This window comes from Sinocyclocheilus rhinocerous, unplaced genomic scaffold (assembly GCF_001515625.1).
Source record: "Sinocyclocheilus rhinocerous isolate Xijiao unplaced genomic scaffold, SAMN03320098_v1.1 scaffold3732, whole genome shotgun sequence".
Classification (NCBI taxonomy): domain Eukaryota; kingdom Metazoa; phylum Chordata; class Actinopteri; order Cypriniformes; family Cyprinidae; genus Sinocyclocheilus; species Sinocyclocheilus rhinocerous.
The window spans coordinates 113,846-131,220 of record NW_015644376.1 but is presented as its reverse complement, the minus strand read 5'-3'; the positions used below and the strand labels follow the sequence as shown (position 1 = coordinate 131,220).

General features: G+C 36.3%; 1 protein-coding gene and 1 long non-coding RNA gene across 2 annotated transcripts in view; both read right to left on the bottom strand.

Annotated features, from left to right (window-relative positions):
* Positions 1-17,104, bottom strand: part of LOC107758263 (E3 ubiquitin-protein ligase RNF220-like) — a 35,421-nt gene extending 18,317 nt beyond the window's left edge. Inside the window, exons 1-2 of the mRNA XM_016575970.1 lie at positions 17,021-17,104; positions 14,842-15,582 (exon numbers count right to left, since the gene is read on the bottom strand). Of these exons, the coding sequence (XP_016431456.1) occupies positions 14,842-15,466 (625 nt within the window). The 5' untranslated portion in view covers positions 15,467-15,582; positions 17,021-17,104. The remainder of the gene's footprint in view (positions 1-14,841; positions 15,583-17,020) is intronic.
* On the bottom strand, positions 2,161-4,795 carry LOC107758270 (uncharacterized). The gene is made up of 3 exons (XR_001642005.1): positions 4,747-4,795; positions 4,392-4,667; positions 2,161-2,413 (listed from the first exon to the last, which is right to left on the bottom strand). It is a non-coding gene; the product is annotated as an uncharacterized LOC107758270 (long non-coding RNA).
* Positions 17,105-17,375: the final 271 nt, after the last annotated feature.

Genomic DNA, 17,375 nt, shown 5'->3' with positions numbered 1-17,375 from the left:
AAAAAATTCGTAAGTTGATTCAAAAGTCCCGACAAAAAAAAAAAAACCGTACACTCAATCTAAATGCTTCCGAATGCATGTATGTGTGTGTGTCTGGGGCCAAACCCCAACTCTCCACCTGAGACAGCTCTGTCTGCACAGAGTGTAATGGGCCAGTCGGGAGTCAATGAAGTGACAGCTAACACCTCATAAACTTTGAGCTTGAGGGGCTGAACTGCACTAAGCCTCACTGTAAAACACATACGCACACAAACAATTAGAAATGCACACACAACCAAATACACAAACAAATATTCTTAAATCCATGTATTAATACATAAACACAGGACTTCAATATCCATTTTTAAACATTTGAGTGTTGCTGTACACTGGTTGATCACCAATCTCATATCTACAGTGCTAAGCTATGTTCTTGTTATTAAAAATACAAAATAACCATATAATTGTCATTATTTTGCCTCAATATAAGAAGCACCCACCCACATTCAATACATTCTTATGGAGCAGGTGTGAGCAGCTCAGACTAATGAGGCCGATAGACCATAATAATCCATTTCAATCTAATGCAACCAACTCCCACATATGTGCTGATAAGATCAGATAGCCTTGTACTCGCTGTGTCAAATACAGATACCCTGACAAGGTAAAGAAAGCCTGGGATGCTTTGAAGATGAACTTGTTTTGGAATACAGATTTTGTGACAGCTTTTGGAGGATGTGATCAGAGGATCCTCAAAGAGGGTAACAGGGCTTTCACAAAAGTCGGAAGCACTCTGAAAATTAATAATAACCCAATGATGAAAGAGCAAAATTGATTACCCTGATTATGCACACCTGCAAGTTATCTGCACAGTGGAACTTAAAAAAAAAAAACACCATTAGTGGGTTTAGAAATTGATTAAAGGGATATTTCACTGAAAAAAATGAAAATTGTCATCATTTACCCTCATGTCATTACACACCTGTATGAATTACTTTCTACTGTGGGGGAAAAATGGAGATGTTTTGAATAATGTTCACACTGCTCTTTTCTATGTAATGAAAAGTGGACAGTGACCAGGGGCTTTCAAGCTCCAAATACCATCAAGAAAATATTTAATCACTATATTCAAAGTCTTCTGAAGTCATGTGTTGTTCTCTTGTTTACTTGCCCTGAAAAAAATCCATTCATTTTTTATTGCATGGAAAAAAAGCAGCTTGAATGAAAAGGCGAAAGACAATAATAAAGAGTAAATAATGACGGAATTTTCATTTTTGCTTGAACTATCCCTTTAATGATTTCCTGTATCATTCTTTGAACAGTTAAATTGGACGAAATCTTTGGATCGACACAGCCATGCTGACACACATTCACACAGGGACAAGTGTATTTATCGGGCTGGCCTGTGGATAGTGGCACAGTGGTTGATTTTCTCATTTTATTGGCCACCGGGGTAGAACAGGCCTGTGCTTGTTCAGAGCCAGCCAGCGAGACACAGTCAGCCTAAGCACACAACTGCCTCACTGGAGTCTCTACCAGTGCCAAACACACACAGAGAGAGAGACCATCTAACATTGGACAAGATGGTTATATGGTTGCGCTCCACAGAGGAAATAGCTGATAAAATGATTCAAAAATAATTGGGTGAATGTTTCATAGTTTACAGACACTGAGATATGTAATACAGGGCACTGGTATAGTACTTGGTCATGCAACATCATCTGAGGGTCTTAAAATCCTTGGAACAGTAAGTAAATTGCCAAAAATTTAAAAATGAATTGCGAGGATGTTACCGAGGATCATATAATAATAGGAGAAATCACTGTATTCACAGGTTGCAAAAATTAGAAGGATCTTTTTCAATAGGGCAAAAAATTTGATAGCATACATGTGTTAAAGAAGCAAAGCAGCCTTGGTTGTAAAGGGACAGATCACTCAAAAATGAAAATTCTGTCATCAAATATGCTTCTAAAAAAGCAATTAATTTATATAAAGACAACTTATAAGACAAAAGACGACATTTTGAAAAATGTTGGTATTGGTAACCAAACAGTTTTAGTTGATTTCCATTGTACGGAGGAAAAAAAACGCATTCCTCAAAATATCTTCTTTTATGTTCCACAGAAGAAATAAAGTCATACAGGTTTGGAACAACATGAAGGGTGAGAACATAATTACAGAATTTTCAGTTTTGGGTGAACTATCCCTTTAACTCCATTTCGACTGTAATGTTGAAATTCCCAGAACCTCACATTGGATAATTTCCATACAATGTAGCTTTTTTTTTCATGACGTAGGAAAAAACACAAACATTTTGTTATTAATGACAGTCCTCTGACCTTCGTTTAATAGCAATTCTTGGTTTCCACCTGCTGTGGGAGCTGTGGGAGGACTGGGCCACCCAGTCTGAAGAGAGTTTAACACAGGCGAACTCCTGCGGCACAGAAAAACATGACTTCATCTTGAACGTCTAGAAGCCCATTTTGGGCTGAAACAGCATCTGTGTTTTGGACCGCATTCGTCCATGTATGCTTGGGAATTCGATTCTTAACTCAAACAGACAGTTTACGCAAGGCATTATATGTCAGTGTGGCTTTGGCAGGTTTTTAATCCTAGAGGCACATTGACTGACAAATGCAATTATATACATTACATGCATTGTTGTGTTTGCAACAACATGCAACAAAACCCATCTATTCCTCTTCCACAAGCTCCGATCAGACTGCATGAATTAATATGCAACTTCTGGGTTAGTTGCATCCAATTGCATCATGAGCAGAGCTACACATACATACATACATACATACATATATATATATATATTTATATTATTATTATTTTTTTTTTTTAAATGGTGGTTGGTCACTTTACATGGCCAGAATAACCTGCTAAGTGTAATACACTTTATTCTGATTGGTACAAGTCAGGCTATGCGATAGTACTTTGCTAAATAAAAAGGTTACCAAACTTTTTTCATAGCAAGAATTTGACCTTACTGATACATGTTTGCGGTTTGTATAAGAAGCCAGTTCAAATCTTCCTCTCACCATTTTAACCCAAACAAAAGCAACACACCATCACCCTATAACACTTCACTCTGAGAAAGGCCACAGAGCAAGGCATAATTCAAGCAACTAATGGGAACACGGCCACCAGGCAACCAGTTCAGCACAACATCCAAACATCCTTAACCCCAACCCACTAACATGCCCTGAGCTTGTTGCTCCACTAACGCTGCATTGTTCAGCTCATTAAGTAGCTAAAGGCTAATTAGACAGCTAACGAGTGGAGGGTAGTAATGCTGAGCAAGGAGGGAGGGTGACAGAATCAGGGTTTTCTGCCACACTGCATTGTCTTGGAGGCAGTAAAACCATGAAGAGACTGACAAGTCACTGATGCAGCAAAGGAGAAAAAACATTAAGTACTTTTTAAAGTATGATTACAGTACATGTGTGTTTGCCATGTCTGTATTTAAAACATTAGAGGCATACATTCTATTCATATCTAGATATTACATATTTATCTTGTTATAGAAAGCCCATGTATTATAAAATATTACTAGATTTATTTTATATACAATTATTAAACATAACATTATTTAACTTTATCTAACAATTAAACCAATAAATCTGCAATATAATTTGTAAAAAAAATATTATAATATAAATATCAAACGAATAATTTTTTGCTGAGTTCCATATTTAGCTTGTTACTGCATAACTTTCTACAGCATTAAAAGTAAAAAATATATATATTGTTCAGTTTTCTCAGATTTTACAATTATTGTACTAAATTCATCAAGCTGAAGTTAAAACAAATACATAAAAATTGATAAAAACTAGCAATATATAAAGTAATATATATACACATATACACACATACATATAGCCTATGTGGTATTTTTCTACTTTATTCTAATTTTACATATTTTGTCTATTTAATTTGATGCTTATTTAATGTTCATTGTTTAATGTAAGCAATATAATATATAATATGCAAACCTAATGTAAAATGAATAAAAGAGTAAAACAGCTCATATAATATTTAGATTCACAATCAAATTTTTCTTGAGGTTAAGTGATTTTGCTGAAAAATGAAAATAATCATGCCCTTATTGCCCTATTGTGTACCTTATTCTTTGAAAGTGCTTTTATTATATTGTACTTTTAATCTAAGGTAATGTATTTGTCCCATTTTACAATGTGTCCCGTCTGTCTACCTTTTTAAATTGTAGTCAATGGGTGACATTATTTCAGGTCATGGCCAGACAGCGTCTCTGCCTTGTTCACCTAGCCAAGGATAACCAAACATACAGAGCCTTCACACAGCCCCGAGTAAACACAATAGCCGACGCTCCTCATCTGCCCAGCCTGCCAAAGTCATTCTCTGGGTGTGGATGTGTGTGTGCTCACCTCATCCTTCCCCCATCAATAGCCCAGCAATCCCACGAGCCAATACTCCCGTGTCTACACAGAGGAACAAAGGCCACTGCCAGCTGAGCTGATATAGATCCACAGGTCTCTGTTCTTGTTCAATCAGGTCATGAAACAAATCAGCAGTAAGGGCACTTTGAGCTAAAAGTTCAATCTCCCATATCATCTGCTCAGGACGCAGCTATCGAATGCCCGCTTAGCATCCGCTAATGAGGCTAAATTCTCCTCCTTTTGGACAAGGTCTTGCCCGAATTCCTACAAAGCATAAGACTTTCAAATAAACTTCAGATGAAGAGTAATTAACACAAAACACGTTTAAATAAGAAAAGTTCACCACAGATATGCTCTGGAGAATGTGATGGCCTTTTGATTGCGCTAACTCGTGGGAATTGTTGAGTCATAATGAGACTGAACCTTTTAATGCCACAGTGCTTGTGTGGTCCCATGGGCTAATTAGGCCAATTAGCATACTAATTGCCACATGCAAATCAGGAGCATCTCAAGCAACAGAAGCTGAAGAACACTGAAGCTTATGGACAGCAGCCATCTTTCAGGCTAATTCCCTGTCCACTCTGTGACACAGACCCTTGTTAGTACCGCAGTAAAAAAACATGAGAGGCACATAAAACATTATATACTGCTTGACTGTTGTTTTCTTACCAATTAGCAAAGGACTGATTTATGGTTATGACACAAATTCCCAATAGATTTTAAACTACATTTCCCCAGGCTCTTTGACGCTCCCATGCAAATTACACACATATCCCAAGATGCAGAGGGGTCAACCATGAAATTCTGTAAACCACTGAATCAAGTGTTTAATGTTATGAAGACTTTGAAATCATAGCCAAAGTTTCAGAATGCTGAATTCTGAGAGGCATGCACTGATATAAAAACAAAAATGTAAATAAAAAAAGTTTAAAATGTTACAAGTGAATTTAGTCATCACATTATCATAAAAAAGGATATTCATTTTCAGCTTTGCTAAAAAAAATATATTTTACAGTGTTATAAAATTAGTGTTTTTGAGACTAACTTTAAGTGAGCATTTGATGATGGAAAAGGTAATGTTAGGGGAAATTAGCATGCACAATTAAATATCCCAAAAATAAATTAAAAAAAAAATCTATACAGTAGGAAATTATACTTTAAAATATAGATCATGTGGTAAACAGCAAAATATTAATATAATAAATAATATCATTCTTTAGGTATTTATGTGTTTTTAGAAAAAATGCATATAAACAAAACAAATTATAACATTGTTTCATGATTTTAATAGATAAAATTGGGAAGAATGGACAGGCCAAAAACCTTGATGTGTTTAAAATGAGCCACTTTTTATTCTAGGTTACATTTGTTACTGAAATATAGATACTGAAAAATATATATCAGCAAATGGCCAGTGTTGTACCAATAAATCGTCCCTACCTTTTTTGGGGTTCAATTAAAGTAATTGGAAAAATATGAGCCATATGAACTATAAACTGCATTTTTCTATTATATGAGAAAAGCTTACAAACCCTCGGTGCTGTTCATTAAAGCAGCATTACTTTACTGTGTTTTTCATTTAAAGTTCAGAAGTGAAACCAATTTACTCCATTACATGCACAAAAAAGTGGCATGTGTCATCTTTTCTCAATATTGTGTAGAAAAACCTCTAAAACGCACGGTTTGTGGTGTGCCAGCTGTGTGTTTAGTGTGACTTGTGTAAAAAGGCCGAATAGCCATTTGGATATTATTACAAACATCAGCCAAGCATCAGTCACTAATGACAGCCCCAGATGTTAGAGGCCCTACAGGTGGACTAAGTTTCAAGGGTCATTCACAGAAACAACACTGTGCCCAAATCGGTGCTCTCTAAAGACCTCTGTACACAGAAACATGTCAGACATTAACAAATCTAAAATCCGACTGCATGTTTCGACTGCTGCTTTAATGCAAGGCTGCACACATGCTCTTAAACTGAATGCAGGACACATCTGCAGAGACGCAGGATGAGACAGAGAAGGAGAGACACTATGCAAGACTAAGACAGGTAGACAGAGCAGCAGATGTCAAGCCGTCATCTGCCTGTTGTCTTTGCCTCTGTCGGCCCTCTGTAATGACTATTTAAACCCACATTCTGCCCTCTGCATTTGCTTGACTGATTTGTGGGCTGATGGGACTCGAGATGTGCTGTTTTGTACTGAGCCAGCAATCGACAGTCTTTGCTGCCCTCCCTCTCCACCTTGGCCTGCCCCACATGCTTCCAGTCTTCTTCCTGCCGCTCTTTGATGTGAGATCAGAGAGGGCTGCTTTGGCACACACAATGCTGGTCAATCAGGCGCGGTGTCAATGTACTTTAGAGCTGTCTATTGCCTTAATAAGTCCAAAATACTCTTTAACAGCATTTAATTAAGATTTTCTCTGGGCTGTTGTTTTAGCACTGTGATGTAGTCATTGCATTCAAAAACAGATAGACGGAAATAAAACAAGACATTTTGACTTCCAAAGCCACTTTTTGTAATGTCTGTTCAATGCTTTTGTCCGCTACAATTATATCTATATCTTTGAATTACTTCATTTGTTTTTTTTTGAGTAAATAACGACATAGGTAATTATAAAATTTGATTAATTAATATGTGTAATAATTCATTAAAATGCAATCCAAATAAAAATGCAAAAATAATCTGTACTTGATCTGCATAGGATTACTTCAAAAAAGCAGAAAAGCGCAGAAATTTGTTAATAATGGGGTGCGAGAAACTGTTATCGTAGCTCTGACTGAGCCTCCAGGGTTAAAGCCCCTATTTTATTTGTCTCACGTTCCCAATAACACATAAAAGCCCTGGGTGGAGTAGTGCTGCTTTAACGAGAGCCCCCTGAGTCTGTGAAGCCCTCAGACGACAAGCATGCTGATCCTGCCAGTAATGGGCCTACAAGCCCCTTGTTAGGCATGTTAATGCATTTGATCTGCAGTCAACAGCAAAAACAAAAAGGGTTTTTTTATGCTAAAGGTTTAAAAAGGTAAGACTATGATCTCCAAATGATGAAGCATTTGTGGTAAGGTGTTTGTCCAATATGCTACTGAAGAACATTATTAGGATGCCAATAGTCTTGATGTATTCAAGTTTCATAGAATTCCTAGGGTTAGGGTCTGTTTGAATATACAAAACATTGTAATTAAAACCAATTTATAAACTCTGAAACTAAACCAGATGTAATAATCATAGTGTAAAATATTGTAATTATCAAATAAAATTAACATGACAAAAAAAGAGATACAGTAACTAAACACAGTCTAAGAAATAACTGAGCTGGGCTGACTGGAGTTTGCTTGAAGACAGTATGGGTGGTACACAGACCTCCCTTCTAATTCACATTCCTTCCATCCGGAGAAGATGAATTAGGAAGAAAACAAGAGAAGAACATCAAGCCCCCGACCAGGATGAAAGCTCTCCCACTTAAGAGAATATTAGGAGAGTAAACTACTTCAGCAGCAGGAGACAAAATATCAAATTAGCCTCATTTAACATCAAACAGAATAAGTGAAAGTAAATGACTACTTTTTTTTCTCAAGTTGTTTTCACCTGCAAAAATATATAAATTCATAATACACTGAAAAAAATGAGTGTTGTGGTTGCAAACAATTTATTTTAGCTACATTTAAATTAAAAAAAAAAAGTAAAAGTTAGTCAACTAAATTTGTTTATTTCAATGTAGCTAAAATAAATTGATTGCAACCACTTACCTTAAAATTTTTTTGTAAATTCAAAGAATCATTTTTTTCAGTGTATACGCTATTATATTATATTATATTATTACAGGACTTTTTGTGCAAAACCTGCTGGATAGTAAATATTGAAGTACATCTTTATTGCAACATCACCTCTTCAGAATGCAACTTCATCATCCTATGTCACACATTATATTATATATTATATTACATTATATAATGCAATTAATACATATTGAATAATATAACATAACATAATATAACATAATATAATATAATATAATAATATTATAATATAATACAGAACCTTTTTGCAAAACCGGCTGGCCAATAAATATTGAAATAAATATATATATAGCCTCTTCAAAACACTACTAAATATCAAAACGGCCCTTGCAAACCTATAACCTTAAAGACAAAGGGGGATGAGAGGAATATTCAGTAGATCAATACAACACTGGACAATCTCCCCAGATTTATGATCTCTGTGGCAGCCAGTTGAATACAGTCCATCTGCAGTTCTCACAATGAGACACATTTTACAGCATTTGCCAGCTGTAGCTCATACATATGCTCTTTTTGTCCCTTACAGGCACCCTTAATTAGGCCGCCCAATCACTTTGCTTCATAAAGGCCATACTGCCATAGAGACAAGAGTCAACTTCTCTTGGCACACATACAGGGGGCGCAGGCAAAGCAGTGATAACATTTTAAGGGTCTGGGCAGATTTATAATTTGCACCTCCTCTACCATTCAGGTTTGATCATGGGGATTAGAGATACTACCTGCTGTATGATAAGAAACAAAAGACTTAATATTTACAATGGCAAATTCAATTCACCACCCCAGGCAATAAAGTCAAACCCAACAGGGTAAGGTGATGTACACCTTCACCTTGGCCGTAGATTAGCTGGCTGCTTATTACGGCTCATGTGTACTAATAAGCAGCAATAAACAGAGGCGTTTTTCGGGTTATAAATTAGCACCAGTCAGTGGAGCTGTTACTGTCCCACTGATAAGCTTTATATCTTCTGACTTTTGTTTGCCTCTGTCTCTCTCTGTGAATGAGGTGATCCATGTAATTTCCAACATCAATGAAAACCAGATACCTTACAGCGGTCTCTGGCACAGAGAGAATACATGACAAATAGCTTAAATGATAAAACTGTCATTCTGACTGTGAATTACCGAATTACTCCAGATAAACTGGCAGGATGATCCAAACAACCAATCAGAACCGGAATTCCAAACACTGACAGCTCTGTTTCCTGGTAAAACCCTCCAAAGCTGAACATATTATGGAATGGCACTCCTGTATTTCAATGGAACACTTAAGGACCATTAAGACTATCTTAAGAACTCAAGACAATCTTCTTTAATAAAGCAACAATTGCCACAGACCTACATGTTTCTACCTTCTACACACATTCGCTGATCATCACAAGTCTAACAGAAGGGGCAAATTCACCCTTAGTCTGACCGGACCAGATTAACACATAACTTCAACACATGTTCAACTTTGAGGTAATTGATAGCAAGCATGTGACACTCACTTCTTCAAGCTTTCTGCTAAGAGCCTGCTGATGACTTTGAGTGGCATTGATACAATATATGATACCAAACTAAACCTAAACATACTGCCATACTGAAAACCTGATGTTTACCACCATCACTGAAGATTTTATCCTGTGTAATACAGACAGACAGACAGAGAGAGACAAATAGATAGAGACAGCCAGGCACGTGCACACATAGACATAAAAGGGGGCTTGAGCATCTGCCCTTTTTCTTCCTCGGGAAAAAGTGCCCTTTTTTTGGGGGAGTTTTTTTTAAAATAAATGAATATATGTATATATGCGTGTTTCTGTTTGTGCACAGCTTTCCCTGTCAAACAAATAAAAAAATCAAAATATCAGGTCGGGTCGGGAAATGTTGAGACTCTGTCAAGTTCCGATGCCTTTCAACCCTCCGCGTCTCCGCGCAGCACAGCAGTAGCACTCATTGATCGGCACATCACATCACAGACAGGCAGAGAGCCGCAGAAGTGAAGCCCGCGCAGCACAGCAGTAGCACTCATTGATCGGCACATCACATCACAGACAGGCAGAGAGCCGCAGAAGTGAAGCCCTTCCTCCCTTTCCAGTTGTGTTTGTCTTGGTGTGGAGGTGAGTGGTGATGAACAAAAGACTAATGCCGAGTTCACACTGCACGATTTTAGCCCTATATTTTACTCGCCGACGGGTTTTGCGAAATCGCCGACAAATGCCCGACATCGGAGGCAAATCGGTGCTCGTTCACGCGAGTGACAATCACGCAGTGTGAATTATCAAAGACGCGATCTGAGGGAATTGCCGATGCGTCGCCGACGCCCGCGAAATATTTGGCATGCTAAATATCTGGAGCTGCTTGCGCGGGTCCGTTTTTTAACGTGTCTTGACTGTCGTACAGTCTGACATTAATGACAACTGAGATTCCACAGTGTGACATGATCATCATGTTCGTACAGTCTGACAAGTACAATCCTAAAGGACTTTTAAAAATCGCACAGTGTGAGCCCAGCTTAAGACAATAGGAAGTCTAGTAGACCAGTGCGCCTTATTTCACTGCATGATTCAGTTTATTAAAATGCATTTAGAATGATCACAAAATTCAAGATATGGGGGCAGAAATGTATATATTTATATCATTTCATATAGTTAATCAGTATCACGCTAAGACTGACGTTTTTTTCCACCAAAAAGCAGCATGATTACAAATGTGATATTGATTTTATACAGCAGTTCAATAAACAAAAATTTAATATTAAAACACTTACGTTTTAGACACAATATAGACTGTTTTTGCTCAATTTCGCCAACATATATAATTCCAATTTGCATCTCTGAGCAACATGACGCTGTTTTGTTCCTGAATGAATCAACCGTTTAAATGATTCGGTTCAATCGTAATGACTCACTTATTAACAGTGACTTGCTGCCACCTACTGGCAGTTTTAACTTTACATTTAAAGTTTCTTTTCATTTTATTAAAAAATATTTTAAATATCAGTATTCAATGTTTATGTTTAAAATATCAAAACAGTATTAATGCATCTTTAACTGCAGGTTAAATGCATTCCTGTCCTGCATTAAACAGTGTGTAAATGCATCTAAATGCCACTTCAGATGCAGCTTCTGTGTTTCCTCTGCATTGCAAAGGTTAATTTTGTCAGTACTGATTTCATTTGCTTGGTAACAGCCCAAATGACTTATTATTCTAATTGACTGATTCAATTAAAGAATTTGACTGAAAAGATGATGCACACTTTTAAAAAAAGGGCTTTATAAAGGTAAAAATGCCCATAAAAGGTAAAAAAAAAAATAATTTTACTTATTGGAAAAGATTTTCTATCACTGCTGTGAACTGATTACCACACAGAATATGCAGAATATCAAAAACTTTAGGAGTCAGCTGTCCACGGTAGTCCTTAAGATATCAGCACAATAATCAAAATATCATCTTATTATTGTTATCGATAAAATCTCAGAAAATATTGAGATATATTTTTGGTCAATATCGCACACCCCTAATATATTTAACATTTTGTTTAGAAATTTTTTTAAATAAATATGAGAAGTGCCCTTTTTTTTCTACTTGAGCCCCTGCCCCTCAAAATGTCTGTGCACGTCCCTGGAGACAGCTGTGTTCAAACAAAAATCTCATTGGATTATTATATTTTAAAAATGAATTTTTGGAAATTGAAAACTGGTACTTCCTGGTATTATACAGGCACAGAAAAACAATACAATCTATATGTATATGTAAATACACACACGTCTGTTAAAAAATATATACTGTATAATATATATTTATATACAATATAAATCATATATAATTATGAATACATATATACGTGTAAATCTTTCTTAAATATAATCATGTACATGTGTGTATTTATATATACATATAAATATACACAGCACACACACATATATTATGTAAACACAAACTTCCTTTTTGGATGTGATTAATCACGATTAATTGATTTGACAGCCCTAATATATACATACATATTTCATTGAATATAGTCATATGCAGTAATGTATATATACATGTATATACATACATACATACATACATTCATACTGAACCCCAAATTCCTTACTATTTCCATTCCTTTCCTAGCCAATGCATTGCATTGACAAAAAAGTCTTCTGCCTCTTTTCCTTTACATTCCACAAAGTCCTGTCAAGAGACTTTGGGAATGGCATTAATACATACAATTATTGTAGAAACCCAGGCACAGCTCTGTAAACAGCGAAAAGAAGTCACTTACAATCTGAGTCTGACAATGCTGTATGAACTGGCAAATTTTAACAAGTACACTGTCTGAGAAACTTTATGCCAAGCACACACCGCCTAAGCCCAGAAAGCAGCAGGGCACAAGGCATTTACCCACACTTACTGTTGTTCTTTTTTTCTCATCAGCTCAAAAAATTTAAAATGCCTCCCGAAGGAAAATAAACAAGATTCGGCCCAGTGAAGACATCTGTCCTTCGAAAAGAATATAAAAGATCTAACTGTTTAAACAGCTGTGAGGATACTCGTCCTTTTGAACATTTTTGAGAGACAAGCACTGAAATAACACAATGCTTAGAGTCATGGCCCAAGGGTCAGATATTAGACAAATGACAAATCTCTTTCTGATGACACAACAGCATGTGTGTGAGGTTGTGTACCGGTTATCAGACCACATGAACCTAAACTCTGATTTACAGTTCATGAACCTAAATTATTCCCAAGCATAACACCTGTACTTACTGAACATATACTCTTTTTGAATCTTAAAGAAAAATAACATACAATAGTAATATATTATATAATAATAAATAAAGATAATCAATAAATCATATATATATATATATACATACATACATACATACAGACACACACATACATATATATATATATATATATATATATATACACACAGTATATACACTATATATATACATACATACACACAAACATATATATATATATATATTTATTTATTTATTTATTTTTTTTTTTTGAAAGGACAGTATGGCCCAATATGCAAGCATACACATACACACACTCACATACACAACCAAGTATAATTTGGCACATTGAGGTGTATGGATGCACCCAATCCTTTGTCTCAAAAAAGAGCATGTCGGTAACCCACTTCTAGATGAGGCGAAAACTTTTCTAAAAGAACCTTGATGTGGGGCTCTTTTTCCCTACAATATCTCTTCTACCTGTCAAAGTCAGTCATTATTTTTCCTATTGACATTCGTCTCTGATATAGCGTGGCTCATCAGCCCCCTCTGTCGTGTCTTTCATGTTGCAGGTTCTACCCCTCCGCCCCCACAAGGAGTTCTGATGTCCTACGAATTTAAGTTTGAGCGTCTGTTTTCCCCGTCCCGCTGCGCCGCACGAACGTGGGGTCCTTCACCACGGCGACCAATTACAGAGCAAGGTAATGAGCAGCCACGTTATCCTTACAGCCCAGATTGACACTCTCTCCCACTCATTTGTCAACAAATCAGGATGGATGGCGTGGGGGCGATATTGAGCCGGAGGTGTCGCACTCAGAGAAGCGGTTGCCGAGCAGCATCTCCTTCTCGTTATCATTGACAAGTTGTCTGGAGCTGAGAGATTTGCGAATCCTTCGCCTTTGTCATCTCAAGATCATTTGTTCGTGATTCGGTACTTATTCTGTGCATAGCCTAACGGTTATAGCCTACTCGGGTAGACTAGGCCTACTTTTGGCATTTATCTGTGGACTGCATGGGACTTATATAACAAAATCAGGAGCTGTAAGTTACACTTAACACATACAAACAAAACTTAAGTTTTCTGAAAGTCACGCAAGAAATAGTCGCAGATCTTAGTGTCCTCTAAGCTAGACCTATATTAATGTGTACATTGTTTACAACACATTCCAATAGCAGCAATAATTATTTAATAATAATAAAAAAATAAAGTAGACATGTTATAGATGTGAAGCAGTGGGCTTTGCACATGCTCAGGACATATAAGAGCTCTAGGCTGCTGTCCCAATCCCATTCTCCCTTCTCTTCTCTCACGTCAGCTTAATCTATATGCGCTATACTTTCCTATAAAAATAAAGGCAAAAAGACCTGCAAAATTATATAAAAATATTTAAGTTTAATATTAATGTTAAATAATAATGTTTAATATTTAAATATTATATGATATATATAAAACTTATACTATATATTTTATATATATATATATATATAGAGAGAGAGAGAGAGAGAAATTAATGATGTATATTATATATTACATAATGCATGTATATATTACATACATATGTTAACAATTTTATATATTTGACAACATGAAAATACATTATACTAATAAAACATAGCAATTTTACACTTTTACATATTTTTTCAATATTTAGGGGGGCTTTTTTTGGTCTTTGTGCTGTCTCTAAGCACACACACACACACACACACACATATATATATAACTCAGTTTTTATAAATTATCTTAAATCATCTTTTTTATTGTGTTAGATAGCTGTATTTTTTAGTTATTATTATTTAATTATATTAATTGGTATGCAGGACAAAAAAACATGATTTTTGAATGTCATTAGTTATCTGTTTTAGCAAATTACCTCTTCATATATAATATATATTTAAATAAACAGAATATCATGTGATATTAGATACTTACTTGGTTCTTTGTGCTCCTCTGGGCCAGATGAACCCTCTACCAACAGCCCAGACAAGCCAAAGAGCTTCTTCCCAGCATCCTCAGCTACCTTCAGGGTGTTTGGTGAACCATTAGGAACATGAGCACCCCCAAAGTCAAAATCTTTTCCCTCCACATCTGTGTAGCGGAGGTGGGGTGATGCCGCTGGTTCCAGACAGCCCTTCAAGCGCTTGGCAGGGAGGAAGGCAGACTGGTAAGCCCCCGCATCACGCTCCTCATGTGGGGAGGAGAACGGCCGGAAGGCCCCCACCGCTCCGTGGTTGAGCATACCCAGCGGTGAGCAGTCAAGATTGGGTGGGGCAAACTGTGGGTGAAGGTGGAGCAGAGGGGTGGGAAAGTCGCGAGTGGGAAAGCCTCCTTGCCGATGATACATGGAGGCAAAGGTGTACGAGCCGCTGGGGAACGGGAGGTGCATGTCCTTTTCCAAAGTGACCGGCACTCCAAACGGCCGAGGGGGCTGGCAGGGTACAGAGGCATCTCGTCCAGCCTCAGCTGTTGATGCCAAAACCATGAGGGCAGGGGAGGTCAGCGGGCTGGGCATGTAGGAGGAGTTATCCATCTTAAAGGCAGTCCGATGGAGGTCCATTTGAGCAATGAAGTGTCCACTCAAACTCAGTGTAATGTGATGAAGAGGCCTGAAGAGCACTCGACTCAATGCTTATAGACTTAAGTCTTACAGATCAGTCATTCTCTGACAGAAATCTGTTGAACAAAAAAAAAATCCTAGTCAGAATTATGATCCCAAAAACACAACTTCTGGTGGACAAAAAAAGCAGTTATTTAAATAAACAGGCAGACATTCCTTAAAGTCTATATTTTCATGCAGTCATTTTCTTTCTTTTAAAAAGCAAAAACATTTAGTAGCTAGAATAATTAGACCACAAATGAGTCCTTAAAGAAATACCTAATAGTGAGTGCAAGACGAACATTATTGTGTGAATTTAAACAAGGTGCTATTATCAGAAGTCTGTCCTTTAATACAAACTTTGTTAAACAAAGTTAAACAAAGGTTGAGCTAATTAATGAAATGCATTTTCATGAAAATAAATAAATAAATCACTACATAAAATTATTAGTTTAATTTATTCTTGTTTAGACTACCTGTCTCATGTATGGTGCTGGTGCTGCTGTTCTGCATTAATCTGCGTTTATCAATTCTAAACAGCTCTACACTTCCCTGTATGTTTTTTTTTTAATATGAAGCTAAACTTAATCTAAGATCTATTATTAGTCTTAATTTTGTGTTTGGCAATCCCACTTTAAATATTTTAAGATTAATGATGCTAGTGAACTTTTTGTATTGCTAATTTAAATGGATAAAATATTTAACTAGACATTTTATAACAATTTTAATACTGAATATATTGTTTTAAATAACGAGCTATTTAAATACACTCTCGGTCATTTGGAAATAATTGCGTATCTAAAGACATCAACAATAGCTCAACAATAGCCCATCATATTAATTATTATTTGTAATAATAATAACAAAAATAACAATGATAATAAATACATTGTAAATAATAAAAACTTTAAAACTTAATCCAAAAGTTAATACATATGGAGCAATTCATTATTTGTGCCTGTCACTGTTTTTATAATACAAATAAAACAAGTAAAAACCCTACAATTTTTACGAGTTCGTATAAGCGGTGTGAGTGATTGTCTTAAAAACGGTGAACAAACTTTTAAATATTAAATTTAAGAGGTGATATCTGAAATCTGCTTTACACTAAATTCGCTATAGTAGCCTACCATTCGGTTGCTGCCAGATGTTAAATTTAAACTTAAACTTTCTGATTTGAAGGTGTTATAAGTTGTTCAGATCACATGTGTTATTCCGTTCTTTGAAAGATGTAGGCTAATTATGCAGCTTTCACAAAAAAGTATTATCATACAACTTTTCTTGAAAACATGATCAATTTGATGCATCTTACACTTAAAGTTTTAGTGCACTCCGGAAAAGTTAACTCATAATACTCAGCATGCGACAACTAAACGTAGCTAAATGATCCTTTAAAAACTAAACATCTAGCTTAACACAAAAAGAAAGACTTGCGAAAACATATTGTCCAGCAAATATCACATTAGTAAAATATAGCAACAAAAAAAAAAAAACAGGACTTGTTGTAGTACTCACAATACTTTAGTCAAACATCTTTATCTCAGTCGGACATCAAACTGTTATTTTATCCAAACTCGAACCCAGATGATGTCAGTCAAAAGAGTTCGCAAATGACTGAAAGAAAAAGCGCGAAAAGACGCCTTAGAAACGCTTTTTTACGGGTTTGAAAAGAATCACGGAGGTTTAAAGAGTTGAGCTGTTTAGCGCGTGCCACCGCTGTGATGTAGATTATGTAGATGCGCGCGATGTGTCAACATCCGATCCGCGCGCACTTCTGTTAATGCTGGCGAGTCGCTCACTGTACTCGCTCTCTCTCTCCTCTCAGCCCGTCCCGCTCTGTTAACTTTAAATTTATCATCTTCTACCTCTC